This window comes from Myxine glutinosa, chromosome 6 (genome assembly GCF_964187855.1).
Source record: "Myxine glutinosa chromosome 6, kmMyxGlut1.1, whole genome shotgun sequence".
NCBI classification, from domain to species: Eukaryota; Metazoa; Chordata; class Myxini; order Myxiniformes; family Myxinidae; genus Myxine; species Myxine glutinosa.
The window spans coordinates 18101077-18127915 of record NC_136266.1 but is presented as its reverse complement, the minus strand read 5'-3'; the positions used below and the strand labels follow the sequence as shown (position 1 = coordinate 18127915).

Sequence of the window (26839 nt, the reverse complement as noted above, 5' to 3'; positions counted from 1 at the left end):
GAAATCATTAGCTTACCTATACAAGCTTAATTAATAAACCCCAGGACAACGTGGAAGACGGACGAACATTCACACTTACACGGGGAAATGCAGCCAGGAATGAATGGCTTGGAGATGGATGGCTTTGAGAGGCAAGGAAGGTTCAGCGGGGCCAGGGCATGGTCGGGCCAGAAGGCACCGCCGTCAAGAAACCGAGCCGCGGCGGGAGTTCCCAAACTGCGCGGGCGAAGTTCCTTCCTCCGCACTGCTGCCTAGCGCACTCCTTGCGTTGCCTCGGTTGGTGTTTCCTGCAGCGCGGCACGTATCACGGCGGCTTGGTCACACCTGCTCATCTCCAGCGCATCTCTTGGACTCCAAACTCATCTCCAGCGCATCTCTTGGACTCCGAACTCATCTGCTGTGGGGAGCGTCCCGCTGCGGGTTATATAGGCCCCGCCCTTCAACCTTTGCGAACCTCCCCGATCGTTCTCTCTCCGCCCTCTCAAGCCAAACCCCTCGTTCTGGGTTGGATGAGCGGGGCCGACTCACTCCTCCCCTCTATGACGAGGTGGAGACCCGCCTTTCTTCTTCGTGGTTACCTCGTGCGTAATGGAGTCAAATGCAGCAAAGTGGCAAACCTGGCAAACCTGGCACTTGGAAGATGCCATGGGGCGTCGGAGGGACCTACTCTTATTTAATTCGGTGCAATGAAGAGTCAAACTATTGGGAAACACATCCTTAACCTACATAGAATAAGGGACTAACTATTTAAAAGGATATATGGTGCCCTGTGTGTAGGTTTATGGAATTAACTAAGAGGACGAGCTTCGACCTTTCTTTACATTACGGAGGGTGACAGTTACACACAACAAAACCATAATTCTCACATTCTTTACACTTTCTCAAATTCGTTACAATATGAATCGTTTAAAATAAAAAAGCCTTCAATTTCTGATATTTCGCCATCGCCATATGCAGAAACGCCACGGATCCACGATCGATGTTTCTCCACGTGAACGTACCCATTTGTTTGCGAACAGGTACGTTTTTCATGGAAGTCCTTCACGAACTTGCTGTCCATGCCTGACGTGCGACTGAAGGTGCTACAGGAATGTGGAATTTATTGGTTTCATGCTTTAGCATTCACCGTATCTGCATTGCCTGTTGGCTTCTGGCCTCCCACCCGTGTGTAGCACGGGTATTTCTCTAGTGTAACAAATGCAACTTCAGCTTATTTTTGAATACTTTGACACTTGGGCTTGGGTCAGGGGAATTCCAATATTTTGGTCCAGTATAAATGAGTTTTGCATGTAAAGTGTGTTCTTGTCCGTAGAAGATGGTATGAAAATGCTTGTCATTGGATATTTGTGCAAATCATGGTTTTGATAAACATTAAAATTAATGCCTGAGGCGATTCATTTATATTCAACTGGAAGATGAAAGACCCCAGGTGAAAGTAATATAGATCCACTCCTTCAAAAACAAATTGATTAGTGTGTGATCGCATTCCTCCAGGCAGGATAATCCTCAGGGTCAGAGTTCTGAATGATTAAGATTCTGAATTTGAATGATTAAGATTTTAGACAGTTGGGTATTTAGTGAGTTGCCCCTATCAAAAACCATAATTACTTCTCCCACCAAATGTGAGTGGAGGTTATGTTTCACCCCTGTCTGTCTGTTTGTCTGTGAGCAGGATATCTCAAAACATGGACGGATTCCGACAAAACTTGGGGGATAGGTTGGGTGTGTGAAAAGGATGGGTTCATTCGATTTTTGTAAAGACCCGAATCCAGATGCTGACATGAGAATTTCAAAATTTCCAAGGGGTTCATCACCATTGAAAGATGGGGCCGAAAACTATACATAACGCGATATCTGAAAAGGTAGTTGAAGAGTTATGACAAAACTCGGTGGATGGTTGTTTTGGTGACAAGAACAAGCCAATTAGATTTCGGTCAGGTGATCTCGATCTGGCCGATCAGTTCAGTAAAAATTTTAAACTGTTCAGCCTGGCAGAGGTATGCGCTCTACCATGTGCCGTTCTCGTTCTCGCTGATTTATTTATCCACTTAATGTCACTTTGAGTCTAATTTTTCCTTTAACAACATATTTTCCTGTAACAAGATCAAGGTATTTTTCTCTGCTTTTTCTTGTCTTCATTAATGATCTCTCCGACTCTCTGGAAAATCCTCTATCTCTTTGCTGGTGACTCCATTCTCTGCTGATCCATACCTCATCCCTCAGATCGGCAGTCTGCAGCCTCCTCACTCTCTGCAGACCTGAATAAAATCACAAACTCGTCAAACAAGTGGAACATGTCTTTCAATCCTGACAAATCTCACACTCTCACTTTGTCTCTCCGAAAAGACCGACTGGACAACCCTCCCATCTACGTTCTCAACAATCCTCTCGAAGAAGTTCTGTCATTCAAGCTTTTGGGTCTCACTATCAGCCATGATCTTTCCTGGGAAAACCACATGTCCAAGCTGGCCTCAAAAGCCAGTCACCGACTGGGCATCCTCCGTCGTGCGAAGTGCTTTCTGGGCACTTCTGAGCTCCTCAACACATACAAAGCTTTCATCCACAGCTTCATGGAGAACTGCCCTCTCCTCTGGGTTGGTGCACCTGCCTCCTAGCTGCCTCCTAGCACCTATCTCGGCTTCACGCTGTAGAAACCAAAGCTTTCAGAATAATTGGTATCTCCCGCGATGAAGCTGATTCTGAGGGCCTTTCACTCGCTCATCGCAGGCAGGTTGGTGGTCTATGTCTTCTACCGACTCCTCTCCGGCCTCGGTCCTCATGCTCTGTCTGTGCTCTGTCCCACTAACATTCCTGCAGGACCACAAGATCTGTCAGCAACCCTCTTCTGGTGACACTGCCAAAATCAAGACTCTCTGCTCACCTTCACTCTTTCATTCCTCTTTTCTCCTGCCTTTGGAACAAACTCTCACATTCTCTTCAATCTCACTCCTCCCTCCAGGTCTTCAAAATAGCTGTTCACCACCATCTCTTATCTTTCATCCAAAACCTTGATGTTTTCTACCCCCGTTAATACACCCCAAATCCACCTTCTTCAAATGCCGTTTTCTTTCCTGAAAGCATTTCCTCTCTGGACTGTGGCTCGTATCGAGCGATAAAGTTATTGGAGCATGGAATGAAGGTATTGGAAAGGCTGTTGGAGAGGAGGACAAGGAAGAAAGTGAAAATTGACGAAATGCAGTTTGGATTTATGCCAGGAAGAGGAACGACAGACATGCTTTTTATTGTGAGGCAGTAGGGTTTACCGTGGGAGTTGTTGTATGCAGATGATCTGGTGTTGATTGCAGAAAGTATGGATGCACCAAAGGAGAAGATGAACAAGTGGAAGGAATGTATGGACAAGGTCTGAAGGTGAATATCGGAAAAACGAAGGTGATGGCAAGTGGTAAAGCATGTGGTGAGGTGGAAAGAACTGGGAAGTGGCCGTGTGCTGTGTGCAGGAAGGGTGTCGGAGTGAATTCCATTCAATGTACAATGTGCGCTGAGTGGGTTCATCAAAAATGTAGTGGTTTGAGAGGGTCATTAACCAGTGTGGCAGCTACATTCAAGTGTAAGGTGTGCACAAAGGGAGCTGCAGATGGAGGAAATGTTGAGTTGGATCTTGGAGATGGCGTGAAGCTGGAAGGTGTGAAAACATTTTGTTACCGAGGAGACATGCTGAATGGAGAAGGTGGATCAGATTCGGCAACGGTTGCTTGAGTGAGATGTGCATGGAAGAAGTTTCGGGAACTGAGTGGCATGTTGACGAGGAGGGGAGTGTCGTTGAAGCTGAAGGGAAAGGTGTGTGCTGCATGTGTGAGAAGTGTTATGATTTATGGGAGCGAGACATGGGTAATGAATGCAGAGCAGCAACGAAGGCTGGAAAGGGTGGAAATGCGAATGGTTCGGTGGATGTGTGGAGTATCGTTGAGAGAGAGGAAGACAAATGATGAATTGCGATAGATGATGGGAATAGAGCCTGTGATGGATACTGTGAAGAGAAACAGTTTGAGATGGTTTGGTCATGTGTTGAGGAAGGATGAAAGTGCCTGGTTGAGAAGAGTGATGGAAATGAATGTGGAAGAAAGTAGAGGACGGGGAAGACCGAGAAAGACTTGGCTGAAGATGGTCGAAGAAGAAATGCGAGCAAGGGGGTTAACAAGGGGAGATGCAGAAAATAGGGCAAAATGGAGAAGATTGTCATGGGGACCGCAAGGCTAACCCCTGCTCTTGCAGGGAAAATTTCCTTAAAATGCCTGTTGTGTTGTTGTTGTTTCCTGAAAGCCCTTGTAGTGTCCATGGACGGATTCCGATAGCCCCAGCCGTCTCCCTTCCACAGATCTCCCGATGTCCCTGTTCTCCAATGTTGTTGTGCTTCCCTCTCTCTCTCCCCCTCTTGTCTCCCTCTACCTTTATTATGGTCATGTGTGTTTCTGTTTGTTTATGCTTTTGTGTTTTATGTGTTAACTCTTCCACGAGCCTCGGGTTTTTATCCCCCCAAAAAGGTCTACATATTTAATTCGGTCTTTATCTCCGCAATATTCCAGAAACCTAAATTTCTCCTCATCTGATCTGTCTTCCTTTGATCCTCCTTTGTTTCATCTGCATCTCAATAAAACTTCAATCTCACGTTAATGTTTGATTTCCTTTGCATTTTCTCACATCCTTCTACATGGACTTATTTATACTTTTTGCATTTTTTTTTTCCTTTTCCTGCTTGCATCAATGCATTTGGTCTGCTTTTCTTTCTTACAGTTAGACCAACTATGGTCTGACATTTCAAGCTGCTTGAAAGACTGCTACAAAGGACCTTATGATGCCACCTTACTGGATGTCCTCGAACCCTTGCTGTGCCAAGTTTTTGGAGGAAAGTCACACGACCTTCAATGCAATAATGCAAAATTTTGGAACGACACGTTTGGCAAGATGCCCACATGGACATGCTCTGTACAGTTCAAGTGAGTTTAACTCTGATGTCGACGTCACATTCGGACTTGTGATTGTTCAAAGGAAATACCCATTCTTGTTGTGGTTTTATTTTTGTCTGTTTGTTTATAATTGTCTGATTATACAGGGTTCTCAATGCTCCAGATATCTGTACATATATTGTAACGCCTTTAAATCTCTTTAAACCTTTTTTTTTTTTGTTGTTGTATACTGAATCGAGGCTCGTGAAAGAGCTAACATTTATTTCACAAACAAATCAACCAGACAAACAAAATATACAAAAAGAGGGAGCGGAAGACAAGATGGGGAGAGAAGGGGAAGCACACAACCACAACATTTGAGAGCAGGGAGAAGTGTGGGAGGGAGAGGGCTTGGGGGCAGGAGGCGTGGGAAGGGGAAGGGGAGGGGGGGGGGAGGTATAAAACACAAGGGGACCGAAATTAGCGGGGGTAGAAAAGATCAAGGTTTTGGATGGGGGAGAATAAGAGATGGTGGTGAGCAGCTGTTTTAAAGACCTGGAGGGTGGAGTGGGATTGAAGAGAGTGAGGGAGTTTGTTCCAGAGGTGGGAGAAAAGAGGAATGAAGGAGTGAAGGTGAGCAGAAAGTCTTGATTTTGGCAGTTTAACCATAAGAGGGTTGCAGGCAGATCTTGTGCGACCTGTAGGAATATTTGGGGGACAGAGCCCAGAGAGGGCTGGGGGGGGCAAGGCCAGAGAGGAGTCGGTAGAAGACGGAAAGACCACCAACCTGCCTGCGGTGAGTGAGTGAAAGGCCCTTGGAGTTAGCTTCATCGCGGGAGATTCCAATGATTATGAACGCTTTGGTTTCAACAGCGTGAAGACGGGCTAGGTGTGAGGCAGGAGCACCAGACCAGAGGGGAGAGCAGTATTCCATAGAGCTGCGGATGAAAGCCTTGTATGTGGTGAGGAGCTCAGGTGTGCCAAGGAAGGACTTCGCACGACGGAGGATGCCCAGTCGGCGACTGGCTTTGGAGGCCAGATTTGAAATGTGGTTTTCCCAGGAAAGATCATGGCAAATAGTGAGACCCAAAAGCTTGAGTGACAGAACTTCTTGGAGAGGATTATTCAGAAAGTGGATGGGAGGGTTTTCCAGTCAGTCTTTTCGGAGAGACATCGTAAGAGTGTGAGATTTATCAGGATTGAAAGACATGTTCCATTTGTTTGCGAAGTCTGTGATTTTGTCCAGGTCTGCAGAGAGTGAGGAGGCTGCAGACTGCCGATCTGAGGGATGAGGAATGGAGCGACAGAGAGTAGAGTCGTCATCAAAGAGATAGAGAGGATTTTCAAGAGAGTCAGAGAGATCATTGATGAAGACCAGAAAAAGCACAAGGCCCAGAACACTACCTTGGGGAACTCCAGCCTGAACAGGAAGAGGAGATGAGAGAAACCCATTCAGGGCCACACGTTGACTACGACCAGAGAGGAAGTCCGCCAGCCATGCGTGGAGATTTCCATGGATACCAAAGGAGGAGAGTTTGGTGAGCAGAGCAGGGTGCCAGACCGTATCGAAGGCACGTGAAATGTCAAGGGAGACGGCTCTAATTTCCTGTTTGGCATTGAGGACCTCCATCCATTGTTGAGAAAGCAGAAGCAGCATGTCCAGAGTAGAGTGACCAGGTCTGAAACCAAATTGATGATCAGAGATCAAGCCATTGGAGAAGAGGAAAGATTTCATATCTGAAGCAATGATGGATTCCATGACTTTGCTGATGATTGGGAGAAGGCTGATTGGTCTGTAGTTGCTGGGATCTGTTTTTGCACCTTTTTTGTGCAAAGCGGTGATGTTGGCTGATTTCCAAGCAGATGGCAGATGACCTTGAGCAAAAGAGAGGGTGAAGAGAACAGAAAGAGGGAGTGAAAGAACGGAAGAACATGATTTTAGGACCCGTGGGCTGATGCCGTCAGGACCAGTTGCAGAATCAGTGTCGAGGGTTGACAGAAACTTTTCCACCTTGTCAGGAGGAAAGGACACGGAGTCCAGGAGCAGCTGGGTACGACTGGGTACGGTGGGTACAGAGAGGGATGCGTTTGGGACACACGATTTAGAGGCAAACACAGAGTTGAGGCATTCAGCTTTTTCATGTGCGGAGTGTGATTGTGCGGAGAAACATCACGTGATTTAAATTGAATTGCATCCTTGAATATTGTAAAACCATGAAATGTATTGATATATAGCATGAGAGGGAGTGGCATGTGTATCGGGATGAAGAAGAGGCCGTTATAATGGCTATGTACTGATCAATAAAGCCTTCATCTCCTAAACTGTGACGCAATGTCGTCTTGTTACAGTGTATAAGGGTGGTTGGTATACAAGACTGCTTCGGTGGCCTAAAATGCAAGCACTATGTAATGTACCCTTTTCCCGCTCGCATAAATCCGAAACATTCCAAATGTAAATGCCCGCCTGATACGTGTTCATCAGGGCAGTATTGGATTCTATGAAGGAGAACGCAGTCTTGATTCCACCTGACTTGGACAAACCACCGAATGCTGGCATGGCACGGCATGGCAAAGTTAACTCTGTGAGTCTGGCTTTAACCTACAAACACTTGAATCCTGACAGGCTTGCTGTCCATTTCCTTGGAATTCAACTTTGATGAAACTCCCTTCAGTAACCATGTGGAGCAGGAAAATACATTTGGGTATCATTTTTGGACTACAATTTATGGTGAAGCTTTGTGATGCATATTGTACATGGCTTTGGTCTTTAGCTTTCTTGGAGATTAAAGTAGATTTGACCTTTTTTTGGAGACTTTTCCAAAAGCTTTCCTTCATTCTATTTTAGAATGGCAGGCAAAAGTTCTTATTTTTATCGCAAAATTACTTTTGTCTGGTTAACTGTTAATCACTTAGCCTGTTGATGTCGCACTGAAATCCTCTTCCTGCTAATAGGGGAGTACGTGGTTGCCAAAGAACCCCCAGCAGAAGTTTATGATTGAAGAGGAACAGTCTCAAGACTTTGTGTTCATTCCTCCAGCACCACAGCAGCAGAAACGGGTGCTTACAGAGCACCAGCAGGAGATGCTAGCTACCAAGAGGTACATAATTGCTGTTGCTAGAGCAGGAAGTATCTAACTTGACATTATTTTATTCCTTTCTGATTTTGGCTGGCATCAAAGGTGTGTCACTGACATTAAAATCATTTTTACACTTAGGGTGGACATTCCGGTCATGTATAACAACCTGGACCTCTCTCAGGACTCCAGCCAGTTCCGCGAGATGGTGCAGGATCAGTAAGTGTGTGTATTTGCTGTTTTGTCAAAACAAAATGTGATGTTTATTACTTGCGAAAATCGAAGATTTTTCAAGTACAGTTTAGTTTTGTGCGTTATTCTGTCTGTCTGTTTGTCTGTATGTCAGTCGCCTCCAGGTCACAATTTTAAACCGATCTTTACAAAACGTCACCAAATGGTAGAGTTGGTCAAAAGAAGCCTATTGATTTTGTGGTCAAAAGGTCAAAGATAAACATTGGCCAAAGGTCAACAACTTGGGTGAAGTTTCTAAAATCCTCAATTTTCATCCGATTGACTTAAAATTTGAACAGGATTTGCACATCTGTCAACTTAGTTCAACCATCAATTATTTTTGAGGTCGAAAGGTGAAAAGGTCGACATCGGCCAAATTTCTTTAAAAATCGTCAATTTTCATCTGATTGACTTGAAATTTGGAGAGGATTTGCATGTCAGATCACTGAATTCGAGCACCATTTATTTTTGAGGTCAACATAGGCCAATGGTCAACAACATATTTTAGGGATTTCACATGCTATGCACAACATATTTCATCTTTATTTATTTATTTTTGTCTGATATTCCTGACCAAAAACCAACAATAAAATTGTTGTGGAAATGACTGGTAGAGGATTAATGATGCTTCGTATAGAGCAGTTGAGCCCTGTGTTAGCTTAGCGGTTCGGGTGCCGGCTTGGGATCCTAGGATCCTGGGTTTGAATCCCGGTCGATCGCTAAATGAACACCAGGGGGGTTGACTCAGCCTGTTATCCTTCTGAGGTAGGCAAATTGAGTACCAGTTCACTGGTAATTCCCTGTGTGTCGCAAGAAGCGACTAACATGGTTGGCGGCAGGAAGGTCATCCGGCCGTAAAACATTGCTTCAACTAGAACGGGCACTCGGTAGAGCGCATACCTTTGCCGCAGCTACTGTTCTGTACTTGGCATGGGAGTGTAGGGAACAGAACAGTGAACAGTTTGGTGCTGATTTCATGCAAATCGGATAAGAATTGACCGAGTTATGACAAACAAGATCGGGCATTGAATTCTGAACATTTTGGCATTAGTTGCATGCCAATTGGATAAAAATTGACCGCGCTATGGTAAAAATACGATTTTGACCTTTTCGTGACCTTGACCTTGACCTTTGACCCGATTGCTCCCAAAATCTAATCAAATGTGTCCCGTATAATAACCAATCATCCCACCAAATTTCATGCAATTCGGTTGAATACTTTTTGAGTTATGCGAATAACATACACACACACACACACACACACACACACAGACATACAAATAAATACACAGCGATCAAAACATAACCTTCCGCTTTTGCGAAGGTAAAAAGGGGACCACGGTGCCCAAAAAAAGGCCAACCCCCACTCTGTGGAGAAAAATGGCCTCCAAAGGTGATTCAGTATGGAGCAGTTATATCCTTAAATGAATGCCAAGAGTAAGCGTGACATAATAAATTGCATTATTAGATATATGTCGCTTGCATATCAAGTTAGACGTCGTCCACCATCCCAATATTGGCGTCTAAAATTATCAGCCTTTTTGACCCCATTTTTGCTGTTTTACTCTCTGTAATCGGTCTTAGATGTGTCTTTTAGCATTAGTTTTAAGCTAGCGGTGTTAGCTTTGTTGGGAGGATGGCATCGGCGTGCAAGTGAGAAGGTGAGTGAGAGGGGTGTGGCGAGGCATGGCATTAATGCTACACGGGCCCAAGGCCATTAACGTGAGGGCAACATAGGAAGTGGCAGAAGACCACCCTGACTGGCACACAAAAGGCTGTTGCAATTTGCCCGTGATAAATGCCCGAATCGCGGACTCAGTCGAGGCCGGAGCCACGCCCTCCTCTCTCCTCTTCTGAGCAGCACAGGACATTCACTTGCCTGACCTTCCAGGACTCTGCGGGACACATTCTGCAGGCTCTGTTGGGTTTATCCCAAAACTATCTTCTATATTGATTGTCTGGCCCTAAGGTTAGGTAACTAATACATCTCCATTTCGTTGTTGATGTCGTGGGCATGTATTTACGGTAGTAGGCTATGAGCCAAGGGGGTTGGTCGGTACCATACAGATGGAGTAAGGCTCATTGTGATTTTTAGCAAGATATATGTCCCTAGATATGAAAAAAAAGTGATAGCAGTGTATAACTCTCGGCCATCTCTGTGTTATCACCCGAAATATTATTATACGCCCGCTTCGCTTCGCCAAAAAATGTGATATTTGCTAAAATTGGAATAAATATGTTTTTAAGAACCACAGAGTGCCAATAATTTGCATACTGGATGCCAACTAATATAGTAATAGAAATATAGAACATTTGTGGGGGTTATTTATCAAATTTTTGATATAATGACAAAAAATATGTTAAATCTAGTGAAAAAGTGGTCGAAATCGCTTCGAGTTCAGAATTCACATTGTACATTTTTGTCAATATTTCAAAAATGAAAACTCCCAGAGTAACATTTGACCCCTCAAAATCTTCGCAAGGAACCACTGCATTGGAATATATCATTACTTTGTAATATGGTGGTTGTTTGGGGCACATATTTTGGCAAAGTTCAAAATACTAGGGCATGCCCGTACTATATCTATATCTAAAATTATATCCCCCCCTCTATTTACATGAAATGGTTTGGTTCATGAAATGTTTTGGTCCATTCGCAACGCCAAAGCGAACGGTGAACGCTTTCATGAAATGGTTTGGTGCATGAAATGTTTTGGTTCATTCGCAACGCCAAAGCGAACGGCGAACGGCTTGCGAGTACAGTGACAATCCCCCCGGGGTTTTTATTAGTTTTAAAACATAGTTTAACGCCAACATAGCGCCAACATAGTTTGCAAACGTGAAATAAATGAATACGCTCTCAAATGTGCCATCCGAGGCAGAGTGTGTCCGCCACGTTCGGCACACGCGATAGCTCGCTGCTCTCTGATTGGTTGAATCGTTTTTTGGACATAGCTCGGTAAGTAATTGTCCGATTAATATGAAACCTTGAAAAGGCACATCCTCGGGTCCCCAGCAATATACCTGGCAAGTTAAAAGTATATCGGACCCGTGGTTGTCGAGAAACAGCGGTCACAGACACACAGACACACAGACACACAGAGATTACTGGAATTATAGATAGATGTTCAACCATACCCCCTAACCGTTCAACCAACCGTTCAACCATCTTGACTCTCGTGCGGGATCAAGCTCCAGCCAGCTCCGTGCCTTCCTCCCCCTCCAGCCACCCACCTCCTTCCAGCCAATCCACTCTGCAATTCCCCGTGTGAGTCCGTCTTTGTTTGTTCTGTCCAGGGAATAAGTTAAGCCTGTTAGATAAGCTAGTATTTTCACTGTGTCTCTGATTTCTTCTGTAAATTGTTTTATTATCCTTCCTTCTCCTTGGTTTCTTTGATTGTGTAAATAGTAGGAATAAATTTAGTAGCATTTCAAACCTTTTTGTCTTCTTCTTCTTCTTCTTCTTCTTCTTCACATCCGTGTCGCCTTTGTCTTTTCCCTATTGAATATCTGTGGCGCGATTTTGGCCAACGTCCAGGAATCGGGTTAGTCGGGGTAACTGTTAGGGCCGCGGCGCCATCCGCTCGGCAAATCAACATCTTATCCTCAGTCCGTAACAATTGGTGCCAGGAGCGAGAACGGACCTGAAGCGCTTAGTGCGCTCAAATTACGAGTGGGCCGAAATTCGTTTTATAAAAACTTAAATTTGAAAATCGCGCCATGGCTAGTCAAGGCGATCGGATGCAGGTGGGTGAGCTAGAAGAGGGGTTAGGGGTAACCCAGGATCAGAGGGAAGAAATGGAGGAGAGAAATAAGGAGGTGGTTGAGGAGGTATCAGGTGCACAAAATGGCGCTCTCGCGCACGTGGTATCAGACGCACAAAGTGGCAGCTCGCACGAGCGCGGGGTAGCCGCGCCCGCTGCGCAAATAGGGGGAATTGATGTGCGGGACCTCGTGGCGCAGATTAGTGCAGCCATACTAATGGCGAATATGGGGCTATAAGCCAAAATGGGAGAAATGGTGGACCAAATTGAAGCAATAAATATAAATATAACCACCTTTAGAGGCCATTTTTCCAATTTCCATTTTTCCCCGCAAACAAACCTTAACGACAAACCAAATTGAAGCAATAACGAACGAAATGAGGGCCGATAATGAGGGACTGGCGAGGGACAGAGTCTCATATGAAGTAAGGGAAGTGGAGAGGGACAGAGACCGCAGGTTGAGCGAAAGGGTCCCAAGGGTGCACGACGAGGTAAAGCGGGTCGAGGAGCACTGGTTGAGCGAAGTGGAGAAAAGCACGGGTAACTGGACCGGGGTAGAAATCGCGACCCGGGGTAAAGGGCAACCGGCGACCGTTGAGGTAGAAGAGGGAATTTTATTAAAGCCAGCGGTCGTCGTGGTGAATAAAGAGAGCAAAAGTGCTGGGAATTAAAATTGAAGAAACGACAGACGTAGAAGAGCAACAGTCGGAGGAAGGAATGGAAATTGCTCAGAGTCTGAATGCACATCCTGATGCCGTACTTGCTAATCCTTATAAAGATTTGCAGGTGCGCGTGGAGAAGGGAATCCCCCATGTGAGTCGTGCTGTGTATTGTGCGGGGAGATTTTGCAGGAGGATGTTTGGCGCGAAGAGAATTGTCGCGCGATTGGGGTCAATATGGCACCCGGGCGTTGGTGAAGGGTCCCGTGTGAGTGGAAATGGCACGCGTGTGAGGAAAAAGTGTGCGTCGGCGAGTGGGTGTGTTATAAAGTGTGGGAGTGAAACCGAGTGCGAGCGAGAATGCACGTCGGGGTGTACGGAGTGTGACACGAAGAGTGCGTTGGTGGTGGAGCGGGTGCGAGGATGCACGTATGGGATGAACGGCGAGGGTGTGCGAGAAAGCACACCTGAGTTGGTTGTGGCGCGAGTGCGAGGGAGCACATCTCAGCGCGGTAGTGGGTGGATGCAAGAGTGCACGCCCATGGTGAGTGGTACGGAGTACGTACCGAGGGAGAGTGCGCAAGACGGTGCGCGAGGTGTGTTAAGGGAGTGTGCGAACGGCGAGTGTGCGTGAGAGGTGTGGTGTGTAACAGGGAGTGCGTTGGTGGAATGGATGGAGTGTGTGGAATATACGGACGGCGTTGGAACGCCGGGTTTTGTGAGTGTCAAAAGGGTCGCGTGTGCGTGTGGGCATGCGAGTAAAGCATCGACATTGGACGGGTTAGCGTTTCGGGCGACGGATAGCCGATGCGAGCACTCGGGGCGCGGTGCGCTTTGTTGGATGCAAGGCCCGGCGCGGATCGATGCTGCGTCGCTTCTCTTCGAAGCGTCGTTGCCGATTCGGGCTTGGCCCCGCCCTGCACGGTCGAGTCCGGGCCCTGTCGGGCGAGGCGACCGGTCCGGTTCAAGGGCGAGTGGGAGGAAGCGGAACGGTGCCCCCTCGTGGGGACGGGGTTCCGACCGGGCGAGCCTCAGCCATCGGGCCCGAGACCGCAAGGTACCGAGCCGCGATGATGCGTGGAACCTCGGCCCGAGCATGCCTCCTCCCCAGAGTCGTGAATGCCGGACGGATCCAACCAAGGCGACCAAACCACCCGAAAAGCCGAGTTTTAATGACGTGACGACGCACCGAGGCTCAGATAAAGCGGACTGTGATGATGATGATAGTGTTTTTGATCCGAAATTTAGAAAAGTGAATAGAATTGGCAGTGATTGGCAAATTTTTGATTTGTTGAATTTGGACGAGCAAAATTTATAGTGGGAGATGCCCGATGTGATGGGATGGCAACTCTGCCATCTCTCACAGCGGGGGCAAAGGAGCACTAGTTTTATGGGGTTTATGGCAGTGAAAACTAGCCCGGGAGGGTTAGGATATAGTGTGTAGGGACCTAGAAGATGACCTTAGGTAACGTTAAGGTTAGGTAGTGACAATGATACCTGTAGTGGGGACGCAGGTAGATTAGTGTGGATGATAATGACGTGGTATGTGCTTAGTTTAAAGGGAAGATGGGGAGCACTAAGTTAGCAGGGCAACAGGTAGTTCAGATGATGCCGTGTGAGTGTTGGAGGTGTATTCTAGTGTATTGAGCAGGGTATGAGTAAATGATTGTGAGTTGTAGTGTGATTGCACAGGTGTGCAACTGGACAGGTGTATGGACCAGTGTATTAGGGAGTGATGGTGATGAGTGGTGTTGACCAAATGGTCCAGGAAGGAAGGAGGGTGCAGGTGGCACCAGGTGTGATTGCACAGGTGTGCAACTGTAGGTGTGTGGAGAATGGTTGTATGGATTACCTGGAGTGTGGAGTATATGGAGTATTGGAATGGATGGTCGTGGGGTGAGTATGATGGAAACTGTGGAGTGGAGTGGATGGTGCGGAGGTGTGAATGGGGGAAGAGTGGACCCCCATCACGAATACCCGGGGAGGGTAGTTTAAGTGTGAGGTAGAGGGTACAGGTAAATTGTGGTTGGATATTGGCATCTGTGGTGCGAGGTGAAAGAATGGTATTTGGATGGATGCATTAGTGACGTGGAAATGGCTGGGCGTGTAGCCTGTTAGTGTGTGTAGTTGGTTTGGGCACTCCACCACTGTGAGGATGTCGGCCAGGTGAGGCCGCAGGTGGGCTCTGGGAGCCGGTAGAGTTGTTGTGGATGGGGCCCGAGGATCCGGAGGACGGACCCGGGTAGCCCAGTGCCAGAGGGCACCAAGAAGGGGTGACAGAGCCAGGAGGGGCCTTCCCCAATTAGATAGGTTAGGGTGAGGAGCTAGGTAAGCTCGGGTGGCAACTACAGTGGTGGAGGTGTGCAGGTGGGTAGACCTGCTGGGAGAGCTGCACGACCCAGCCCGGAAATTGTGCAAGAGCACAGGGAGTTGAATCGGGGGAGTGAGACCCCAAATTGAGAAGCACCACAGTTTGGTCAATGGGAATTGGTTTTTAGAACCCATAGTGTAAGTTGGCCAATGGATTGGCAGGGAAAGACCCCGGGTAGTGTAAAGTGTGTTAATGTCATTGAGAAAGTAGTTAGGATGAAAATCTCCTCGCACCATCTACATCCACTCACTTGGGGTGACGCTGCTCCACACCATGCCATGTTTTTATTATTTTGATGCAAATGTTTGGAATGTGAGACGCATCATGACGTGGGTGTGACATTGTGCTGATGTTCCATCTCTTCCTCCTTATGAGGATTGATGATGAATTGGGTGATGGCAAATTTTGGTTAGAGGGATTGTGGTGACGAATTTGGTGTAGGAAAAATATGGGGGAGACGTGACAGTAGTGACGAATTTGTAAAGGTGTAGATTGTTGTAAATATGGGGTAAGGGCAAGGGTAGAGTAGGTGACAGGGGGGGTGACGTACGGTAGGGACGAGCTTTCTCACTTCGCTCTCTGTACGCACTTCACCTTGCATTGCCTTGTTTGATGTGTACCCTTGAGACCTTACCCCTCGCTCATCTGTCTTTTCCCCCCTTGTGTCCCACATGAGGACCTGTGCGCCACTGGGCATCGAGGGGAGCGTGCGTGAGTCCGCCATTGTGCGCCCGGAACTCCCAGAACCAGCTGTCTGCATCGATGCACCACATTATGGACCACATGTCTGTGGCTGAGCACCACTTATGGACCCCATGGGTTGGGGCATGGCCCCTCTGCTGGAACCGGCCCTGAAGGCCCGAAATCTTGCTGGCGGACCTTGGCCACAGGGCACCGATGCCCCACAGGTGAACCATATATAGTCGGCCCCTGTGGGCCATAAATAAATAAAAATGGACACGGGTGCATTTTATTTCCACCAATAGGCCGCCAGTAAGAAAATGAAAGAAAGACAACATCTGGAAGAACAAATAGCCAGCAGAGGGAGCCGAAGAGCAAGAGACCACCAGCAGGGTTAGGGGTTGTTTGGTTATTTTTCATTGAACTGTGGTGACTGTGCACCGATTGGTGCTTGAGGGTGCTTTGGGTGCTTGCATGGTGCATCGATGCAGGGCAGACTGTCTCCCCCCCCCTAAAAGAACGATCACAGGTCCTGGGTTACGTTTTGTAAATAAAAGTAGAGTCATTGTAAATAATGCGCCCCCACCGTAAATGTATAGTTTGAAGGCCATTCCGCAATTCGGTTAGCTGTGGGCGTGAATCTGTTAGGCAGGGTGCAATGGAGCAGCGGGACATATTTATTTATGTTTTAAAACTGTCGCACTCAGGGTCAGGTTAAATGTAGAGGGAACTACACCTACGTGCAACACTAAGGTAAAAGTTCATAGGCCCGGGACGTGCCTAAGGGGAGGAGGGTGCAGTGTTGTGGATATGAGAATGTTGTTTTTTTTTATTGTTGTGTAGTGAATTGTAAAATGTCACCCTCCTTCCTGCATTTGTTGTTGAATAAAGGTCAAAGGGCGTTCCCGTAGTTAATTCCATAAAGCATACACAAAGGACACCATATATCCCTGTTCAGTAGTTATATCCTTATTATGTGTATTAGGCTAAGGATTTGTCTTCCATTAATTTGACACTCCATTGCACTGCATTAAATAAAGTAGATCCCTCCGTCATGGCATCTTCCAAGTGCCAGGTTTAGCCACTTTGCTGCATTTCATCTGCCGTCCACTTTGCTGCAATTGCCAACTGCATTTTGGGCGGTTTTCTTCATTGCCATTGCTGCCCTTTGGCTGAGGCTAGCGCGAATCGCCCCCAAAACCACCATTGGCCACGAGGCAAGGTCGGGGAAGAAGGGCGTGTCTCCACCTCGTCATAGAGGGGAGGAGTGAACCAGCCCTTGCCGACCAACCCAGAACGAGGGGTTGGCTTTAGAGGGCGGAGAGAGAACGTTTGGGGGAGGTTCGCAAAAGGGTCAAGGGTGGGGCTTGTATAACCCGAGGCAGAGGCCCCCAGAGAGAGTCGAGGAGGGAGGAGATCAGAACACCGAAAAGCCTGGAAGTTGTTGTTGGACGAGGCAAGAGAGGAAGTTGTTGGACTGGGTTGGACTAAGAAAGAGAGAGGAGAGAACTCGTCACGCCAGACCCCCCACCAGCGCGTCGGCTCCACCAAGCAGCTCCGACCCGTGATCCCGCGCACACGACAGGATCGGTGGCATCGGCGGCCGTCGAGGTCCAGCCCGACGTCCCGTGCGGGATCAAGCTCCAGCCAGCTCCGTGCCTTCCTCCCCCTCCAGCCACCCACCTCCTTCCAGCCAATCCACTCTGCAATTCCCCGTGTGAGTCCGTCTTTGTTTGTTCTGTCCAGGGAATAAGTTAAGCCTGTTAGATAAGCTAGTATTTTCACTGTGTCTCTGATTTCTTCTGTAAATTGTTTTATTATCCTTCCTTCTCCTTGGTTTCTTTGATTGTGTAAATAGTAGGAATAAATTTAGTAGCATTTCAAACCTTTTTGTCTGCTTCTTCCTCTTCTTCTTCTTCACATCCGTGTCGCCTTTGTCTTTTCCCTATTGAATATCTGTGGAGTGATTTTGGCCAACGTCCAGGAATCGGGTTAGTCGGGGTAACTGTTAGGGCCGCGGCACCATCCGCTCGGCAAATCAACATCTTATCCGCGGTCCGTAACAGTATCTTTCAGTGTGTATACTTAGAGTGTGTCTTTAGTCAGATTCTTGGTGTTAATTTTTCATACCTGTATACAAAATCGTCGGTTAATTCGTGTCACATATTCTGAGGCCTAGTAGGCTTCCGTGTCCAACCTTGAGGCCTTGTTTTTCTCTCAGCGGTTCGTCGAATGCGCTGCAATTACTTCCGTTCCCTGTTTTTTGTCCCAGTCTTTCACCCCATACTTCCTTGTTTAAAACCTCAACTCAGAAAAAAAACAAAAAACAAAACAATATTTCCTTCTCTGCTCTTATTCGTTTATTCGTTGTTCATATTTGTTCTTCGTTCTTCGACCACGTTGTTCGTGATCACGTGATCACGTTGTTAAAAATGTTTAAACTTTCCCCTGAAGAACTGTATTCTGTCGTATATTATAACACCTTTTTCTTCTTCTTCTATAAAAGGATGCTTTCGACTTGCTCACCAAATCTATTCATTCCAAAAAAAAATTCCATCTCTTACAGGTCCTCTTTTCTATATTCCTGAAACTCTCCTGCACTCCACCCCTCCTTCAGCGTCCTCAAACGTATTTTTGACTCGAAGGTCTCAAGAAACTCATTTTCTCATTAATCGTACACTTTTCAAAATCCAATCTCACCCCTCCCCTCCAAATCTTCCCCATCACCCCTTCCCTCCAAAACTTCCCCATCACCCCTCCCCTCCAAAACTTCCCCATCACCCCTCCCCTCCAAATCTACCCCCTTGCCCCTCCCCTCCAAATCTTCCCCATCACCCATCTCTTTCAAATATTCCCCCATACCCCTCCCCTCCAAATCTTCCCCATCACCCATCCCTTTCAAATCTTTCCTCTTACCCCTCCCCTCCAAATCTTCCCCATCACCCCTTCCCTCAAAAACTCCCCATCACTCCTCCCCTCCAAATCTTCCCCATCACCCATCTCTTTCAAATATTCCCCCATACCCCTCCCCTCCAAATCTTCCCCATCACCCATCCCTTTCAAATCTTTCCTCTTACCCCTCCCCTCCAAATCTTCCCCATCACCCCTTCCCTCAAAAACTCCCCATCACTCCTCCCCTCCAAAACTTCCCCATCACCCCCCCCCCCCCAAATCTACCCCCCTTGCCCCTCCCCTCCAAATCTTCCCCATCACCCATCTCTTTCAAATCTTCCCCCTTACCACTCACCTCCAAATCTTCCCCATCACCCATCCCTTTCAAATCTCCCCCCTTTCCCCTTCCCTCCTAAACAACCCCCACACCCCTCCCCTCCGAGACTCTCCCTCGCTCCTCCCCTCCTGGACTCCCCTCTCACCCCTCCTCCTCAAAGTGTGTCCTCCCCGCTTCTTCCCCCTTCCAATTTCCACCTTCATCTCCCCCAACCTTCTGCCTCGCTCTTCCCCCTCCTCAAATAACACCTCACTGTGCCTCACCCAATCACCATCAAACCTTTTGGCTGGCCCATTCTTCCCTTTCTCCAAGCTATTCTGAAATCTCTGACACACCTTCAACAGCTCTCCCTACCTCTTCCTCCTCTTCCACATCTTACCCTCCCCCTCGCTCCCCCCCCCCCCCCTGTTCTGTATCCGATGCTCCCCCTTCCTCTTCATTAACGGCATGGACCTCAAACATCCGGGGCCTTCGCTCAAACTTGACTGATCTCTCCATACAGGTTGCTTCTGACAAACCAGACATGATCTGCTTCACAGAAACTTTCCTCCTTCATGATGTCTCAGATTCTTTGGTATCTCTCCCAGGTTACTCCCTCCTCTGGTATGATAGACCTGAGCCTCGTCCTGGAGGTGGGGTTGCTATCTTTATAAAAAACTCTTCCTCACTCGCCCTGCACTGCCCTCTCTCCACCTCACCCCCAGGAATACCTTTGGCTACGGCTTCCCCTTCGCTCCCACCTTTTGTTCATATGTGTGTTGTACCGTCCACCAAACAGTGATGACTCAATCTACATCTTGCTGTCTGATAATATGGACCAACTTCTATCTACCCATCCCAACTCTCTATTCCTCATATGTGGTGATTTAAATTGTCACCATGCCAGTTGGCTGGGTGTTGGTACCTCTCTCATCAGCCATGGCTCTTCAGGAAAGGACTTCTGCGCCTCACTTGGACTGACACAATCTGTCTATTTCCCGACCCGGATCTCAGTCAACGGAGCATCTTCTCTTCTGGACTTGGTTATGACTAACTTTCCTGAAAATGTCTGCTGCTCTGCTTCTGCTCCAATCGGCTCATCTGATCATGTGCTTGTTAAAGTGGACATCTCTCTGACCATTCTCAGAGAGCCTCCTCAGCGTCGACGAGTCTGGCATTTCACTCAGGCCAACTGGCACGGTCTTCAAGCAGCCATCAATCATCTGGACTAGTCTCCCATCTCTACCTCCTCTGACATCAACTCATCCTGGGAATTCTTCCAAAGTAAATTGTGTGTGTGTGTGTGTGTGTGTGTGTGTGTGTGTGTGTGTGTGTGTGTGTGTGTGTGTGTGTGTGTGTGTGTGTGTGTGTGCGCGCGTGCGCGTGCGTGCGTGCGTGCGTGCGTGTGTGTGTGCGCGCGTGCGTGCGTGCGTGCGCGCGCGTGCGTGCGTGTGTGTGTGTGTGTGTATGTGTACACACACGTACGGTTACGGTTACGCGACAATATATATATGTGTGTGTGTATATATATATATACTCGTGTATATATATATACACACACACACACATTGTCGTGTAACCGTCTTTGATTAATATCAGGCGGTCGCGGATGCCCATCGCGAAGGCCTTAGCCCCTGAGGCGAAAACTCAATGGCGGACTCCGGAACCAAAGCGGGATGGAGGGGAGCGGCGAGAGCCCTGCAGCCGTACCTATTGAATCAATCACACGGAGAACTGCGTTCAAGTATGTACAGCAAAATAATACAAGGGTTTATTCAAAATAAAAGCAAGGACAGGAAAACGCGATAATAAATCTTATAAGAAACCTAAATTGGGATCCCACACACCGACTTCAGAAACAAGAACAAAGGAATGGAATACGAAAGAAAATGTCTCGTCGTGTAAAGTGTAACCGCGGAGCTCGGGCTTATCTGGTCTTTGTCGTCTTCAGTGTAACGCGGCCCTCTCCGTCCGCCTCCGAGCACCACCAGGCCTCGTCGGTTCAACGGCACACCACGAGGTCCCTCGCTCCAAAGGTCCAACGCAGGGCTGCACGAAGCAAGCAAACTCCACTCGGGCTGCCGGCCGGGACTAGAGCTGCTCGAGCTGTAACTCTCCACTCAACCAGGGACAGGACTCTCCAAACTCGGGATCGCACCGGGACTGCCAACTCAAGCCGTGAACTGCGAACCAAACTGGTCAACTGCTCTGAACCAACTCACTTTCAGAATCGCGTTCGGTGCTCGCTGATCTCTCCTCTCAAACCAACAACCGCGAACCAACTCCTGCGCAACTCACTCACTCGAACCAACTGCCGCGCAACTCACTCACTCTTACCAAAGTCCTGCCGCGCCTCCTATCACTCCGCGGTGATGACGTCAGCCTTGGCGCGCCACCCAATCAGTGGCCTCCACCGAATCACAGGCCTGTGGTGTGGTCATAGCACGTGGCAATCGAGATGGATCGGCCTGTCGGAGGTGATGTACTTCACAAACAAATCAACCAGACAAAGAAAATATATAAAAAGAGGGAGCGGAAGACAAGAGAAGGGGAAGCACACAAACACTTGAGAGCACACAACATTTAAGAGCTGGGAGATGTGTGGGAGGGAGAGGGCTTGGGGGGAGGAGGCATGGGAAGGGGGGGGGGGGGGGGGTGGGAGAAGTATAAAACACAAGGACACCAATAGTCAGGTTCACTATGTCAATAAATTATATTTCGTTCAAAATCATGGTAGATTAGCAAACCTATACATTTTTGGAAAGGTTATAGCATAAGGAAACTAAAAATCAATGTTTACATTTGGAGAGATACCTGCATGGCGGCCATTTTGGATTTTCAAAATGGCCACTGTAAAATACATATTTTGTTCTATTTCTGCCTCTAATTACCCTAAAAACTTTTTAAAATATACTAAACCTATATTTTCAGGGACAAGGAATCCAATGAAAGTATCAAATTAGTGCTATGGGGAATGGTAAGACACGAATCAAAGGTTTTGAATTGCAAAATACTGTCTTTATATTCGCGATAAGTTGCATAATCAAATACCTGTTATCATTTTGTACAGGCAGTTAATAACATCAAAATGTGTCACAATAATTCATATCACCAAACATACACAGGCAGTCAGCAAAATCATATATACACATGCAGTCAGTATAACTTCACATCTACACAGGCAGTCAATGACAAAATATACACAGGCAGTCAATGGCATCAAACATACACGATTACAGAATATGCCATTTAGAGTTCGTCATCACTGTCCTGTGTGTCGTATCCGACAATATAGTCCGCATCGTTTTCACAGTCCGTTCCACACAAGCAAAGGTCGGTCAAATTGATTGGCAAATCGAATTGGTCGAATGGTACCCTGGAGAGAATCAACTTTTAGTTTCCGGATGTCATGGCTAATGTAAGGAAGATGCCTGCCAAAGAATTTACTAACTTCGGTGAATTTAGTGGAGGCATTGTAGACTACATACAGAGATCTGCAAAGGGAGCTGATCGAATAGATTATATCTTTGATTCATACTTTGACATTTCAATCAAAAACTCGGAAAGAAAGCGACAAGAAACCATCTCTCTGATTGAACTGAATGCAGTCAGTGAAGATACACCTTTACAAAACATCTACAACAGCTTGACCACCGCCGCACCCGCTCCCCCTCAAACCACCTGCCCCCCCTTATCCTGCCATCCCCTGTCTCAATTCTCCCCAGTCTCCCCTACTGACCTCTCTGAACTCCTCATCGGAATGAAAACTGCCACCTGCACTCTTGACCCCATCCCCTCCAGCTTTGTCAAGGCCTCCCTTCCTGCTCTCTCTCCACTTATCATTGCAACAATAAACTCCTCCCTGTCTACAGGCATCGTCCCACCATCCCTCAAAATTGCTGCTGTTACCCCCATTCTGAAAAAACCTGGACTAAACCCTGACACCCTAAATAACTTCAGACCCATCTCCAACCTACCCTTTCTGTCAAAGGGTTTGGAACGCACTGTAGCCACTCAACTCAAACATCACCTCTCTGCCAATAACCTGTATGAAACATTCCAATCCGGATTCCGCTCCAACCACAGTACTGAAACTGCTCTCCTCAAAATCACCAACGACCTTCTCCTCTCCTCTGACGCTGGCAACCTCAACATTCTCATCCTCCTCGACCTCAGCGCCGCCTTTGACACCATCGATCACACCATCCTCCTCACCCGACTTGAAACCACCTTTAACATTACCGGCACTGCCCTCTCTTGGATTAAATCATACCTCTCTGACAGACGTCAGTTCATCTCCATCAATAACAGCAAATCCCCCACTGCTCCCCTCCCCCAAGGTGTCCCCCAAGGTTCAGTTCTTGGCCCCCTCCTCTTCATCCTTTACCTGTCCCCCCTCGGTCACTTAATCCGCCGTCATGGTCTCCAATTCCACTGCTTCGCCGATGACATCCAGCTTTTCATCTCCACCAAGTCCATCTCCACCGCCACCCACTCTATCCTGACAAACTGCATCACTGAAATAAAATCCTGGCTTCAAATCAACTTCCTCAAACTTAACTGTGATAAATCTGAAATAATCATCATTGGCCCAAAAACGCTCACCAAGTCCACCCATAACTTTGCCCTCAACATCGACGGTTTCCCAGTATCCACCTCCCCTCACATCCGGAATCTTGGCATCATCTTTGACCAAACCCTCTCCTTCGACAAATACACTAAACAGATCACAAAGACAGCCTTCTTTCACCTGAAAAACATCGCCCGTCTCCGTCCATCCCTCTCCTCCGTGGCTGCAGAAACCCTCATCCACGCCTTCATCACTTCCCGTCTGGACTACTGCAATAGCCTCCTTTATGGTTCACCCTCAACAATCACCAATAAACTCCAATACATTCAGAACTCCGCTGCCCGTCTACTCACCCATTCCCGGACCCGTGACCACATCACCCCCGTCCTTTACAAGCTTCACTGGCTCCCCATCTCCCAGAGAATCCAGTACAAAATCCTCCTCTTGACCTACAAAGCCCTCCATAACCTGGCCCCATCCTACCTGGCTGACCTCCTCTCCAGACACACTCCCACCCGCAACCTCCGCTCTGCTGGTACCAACCTCCTGACCCCCCCCCCCCCCCCATCCGGACCAAATTTAGATCCTGGGGGGACAGGGCCTTCTCCATCGCTGCTCCCACCCTCTGGAACTCGCTACCTCACACCATCAGAGACTCCTCCTCACTCACCACATTCAAAACATCACTCAAGACCCACCTGTTCAACACTGCATTCAACATTTAACCCACAGCATCTAACCCCTGACTATCTCCTCTCCTTCTCCCTCCTTTGTGCTTTGAATATTTCCCTATTGATTCTTCTTTTTTTGCAATTGTTTTTATGTTTTGCTATGCATTATGTTTTGCACTCTGTCAAAGCGTCTTTGAGCTTCCTGAAAAGCGCTATATAAAATAAATGCATTATTATTATTATTATTATTTACCAGTTCAGATGGAGCGGTTCTGGCCAGCTAACAGGAACAAGCATAATCTTGAGATTTTACTGCACCAGACAGCCATAAAGCATGCGCGAGAGACCCCTTCAAGCCTGAAGGTATTTGTGAGTGGCTTTTCAAGTGAATCTGTCGAAGTCGCATGTCTTTCCTGTTGTGATGGCTATTGCAGGGACATTCCAGAACTCTGCATTGATATAGAGGAAGCAGATACACGAATTATACCCCATGCCTTACATGCTGTGGAGCACGGAATACAACGACTAGTGGTGTTATCCCCAGACACTGATGTATTTGTGCTGTTGCTCTTTTACTGGGATGTACTGCATGAAAAGGGCCTTTATGAACTGTGGTTGAAAGCTGGCAGTGGAAACTCTACCAAATATATTCCAATACATTCTCTTGCATCAGATAAAGGGCCTGACCTATGCAAAGTCCTTCCCACTGTGCATACGCTCACTGGGTGTGATTACACCAGCAAGGTTGGCACAAAGCAAGCGGCCCTTAAAGCAAACCCAGTAGACTACCTTCAAGGATTTGGTTGTAGCCAAAATGGACCTTCTGACGATGAAGTTGAGAGAGCAGAATCATATCTAGTGAAAGTCCGAAAGAATGGAACTACCTGCACAACAATGGATGAACTCAGGGATCATAATTATCACCACAGCAAAACCCCACTCGAGAAGTTGCCACCTACAAGCCATGCCATAAAGGTCCATATTCTAAGGGCATATTATGCGACATATGTGATGACATCAATTCTCTCTGCAAATATGACTGAGTTGAATCCTCTCCTATACGGATTTGAAGAGGAAGATGAACTTCTCCATCCAGATAAGGCCATCAGACCCATTCCCGAGGAATATGCTGTGCACTGTACTTGCTTGAAATGTGCGACAGAGAGATGTGCATGTCGAAAGAGTGACCTGCATTGTTGCAAGTTCTGCAAGTGCCAAGGCATGGGAGACGAGAATGTTTGCTGTAAAAATACAGCTGGTTGTATCTAAAACCGAACAGAACTCATATGTGACATTTACAGATGCGTGGAAATGTACTCCTGGCATCTACATGTATTCCTTCTCCCATTATCAAATTGGCATGATTTGGAATAGTGACTACAGTCAGCAGTATCCCTTCATTTGGATATAATAACCTAGACTATTACTAAAACTGAGCAAATTCAGCAGTTTATTTTTGCTGAATGGACTAAGGATGTTCCGAACCCCCCCCCCCCCCCCCCAACCCCCCCCTCTCTACAGGTGGTTGTTTTAGGACTTAGTGGGTTAACGACATGGGAATATTGTAAGAAATTAGTAAATTAAGTGATATTTAGGCTTAAAGAAATAAGTAGTTGGTGATAGATCATATTCATACTGATGAAAATGTTCGATTACTTTATTTTGTGGCATGTGTCTTCCGCTGCAAAGGAAAATCAGCTTTTCTGAAATAGCACCATTTATCAAAGTTGATGTTTACGTTACAAAAGGGTTCATTCTTATACAATGCATATCATGTGATAGAGATATGTCTTGGCAACCTCTGACAGCCAGCAAACATTCTCAAGTAGTACAGGCAGCCTGTAACTCACATTTTTCTTCCGGTGGGTCAGATTTTAAGCAACCCCCGATTTCCATGACCTTTTGACCTCTGGACAGCAAATTTGCATAATAATCAGATAATTACATATTGTCACATGTAGAGTGAATAAAAACAAATATTTTGAATGGTAGTTTGCAGTTATATCATGTATGGTTGTGGCGTTATAAGCATTTTAGTTTCCCCTACCCCAAATTTTTGGTCGCCTCATGAACGCAAAAGCTTGATATTGTGACGTTATTTTCTCAAATCCGACCAGGCTCCCAGATGTCCACCCTCACTTTTTTGATGTCCCACATGGTCCACTTCAATAATATGAAGAGAAACTTAGGGCACATAAAAGTCACACAGAAACCACCCCAGCCCATGGACTATATGGCCATTGCGGACGAACCGGTGAAGCTGGCGATCATCCCTCCTTGTGGTTCTGCGGGGACGTCCTGGCCTCGGTATTGGAGTAGGGACACCCCTCTGAGCATTTCGTTTCAGGATCTTTGACACCTGACCTTGAGTGATGCCATACTGCCGAGCAATAGCACGCTTTTTCATGCCGTAATTTCGTAAAGCCAGCACTCCATGACAAACAGCATTGTCGAGTTGACGGGCCATCTCCAGAGGAAGCGGCAATAACTTTTGGAGACGTGCAGCAGTTGTTTTCCACTAATACAGAACGCAACAACCCTTGTATACCCGACTGTGAAGCCAATCATCAAATGCACCTGTCCGTACATTTTGCCACGCCACCTGTGATATAATCCTGTTGTTGACTTCTTGCTGCGACAATCAGTGCCATGGTTCTTTTAACAAATAAATCACCAAAGTGTAAAAGAAACTCACCAGATTGATAT

General features: G+C 47.1%; 1 protein-coding gene across 8 annotated transcripts in view; it reads left to right on the top strand.

The window, feature by feature from the left end:
• The window catches only part of RIF1 (replication timing regulatory factor 1), a 251247-nt gene that overhangs the window by 129827 nt on the left and 94581 nt on the right, over window positions 1-26839 (top strand). For all 8 annotated transcript variants that reach the window (XM_078779646.1, XM_068119704.2, XM_078779645.1 and 5 more), the window contains exons 24-27: window positions 4753-4955; window positions 7387-7486; window positions 7857-8002; window positions 8120-8197. In XM_078779646.1, the coding sequence (XP_078635772.1) occupies window positions 4753-4955; window positions 7387-7486; window positions 7857-8002; window positions 8120-8197 (527 nt within the window). The remainder of the gene's footprint in view (window positions 1-4752; window positions 4956-7386; window positions 7487-7856; window positions 8003-8119; window positions 8198-26839) is intronic.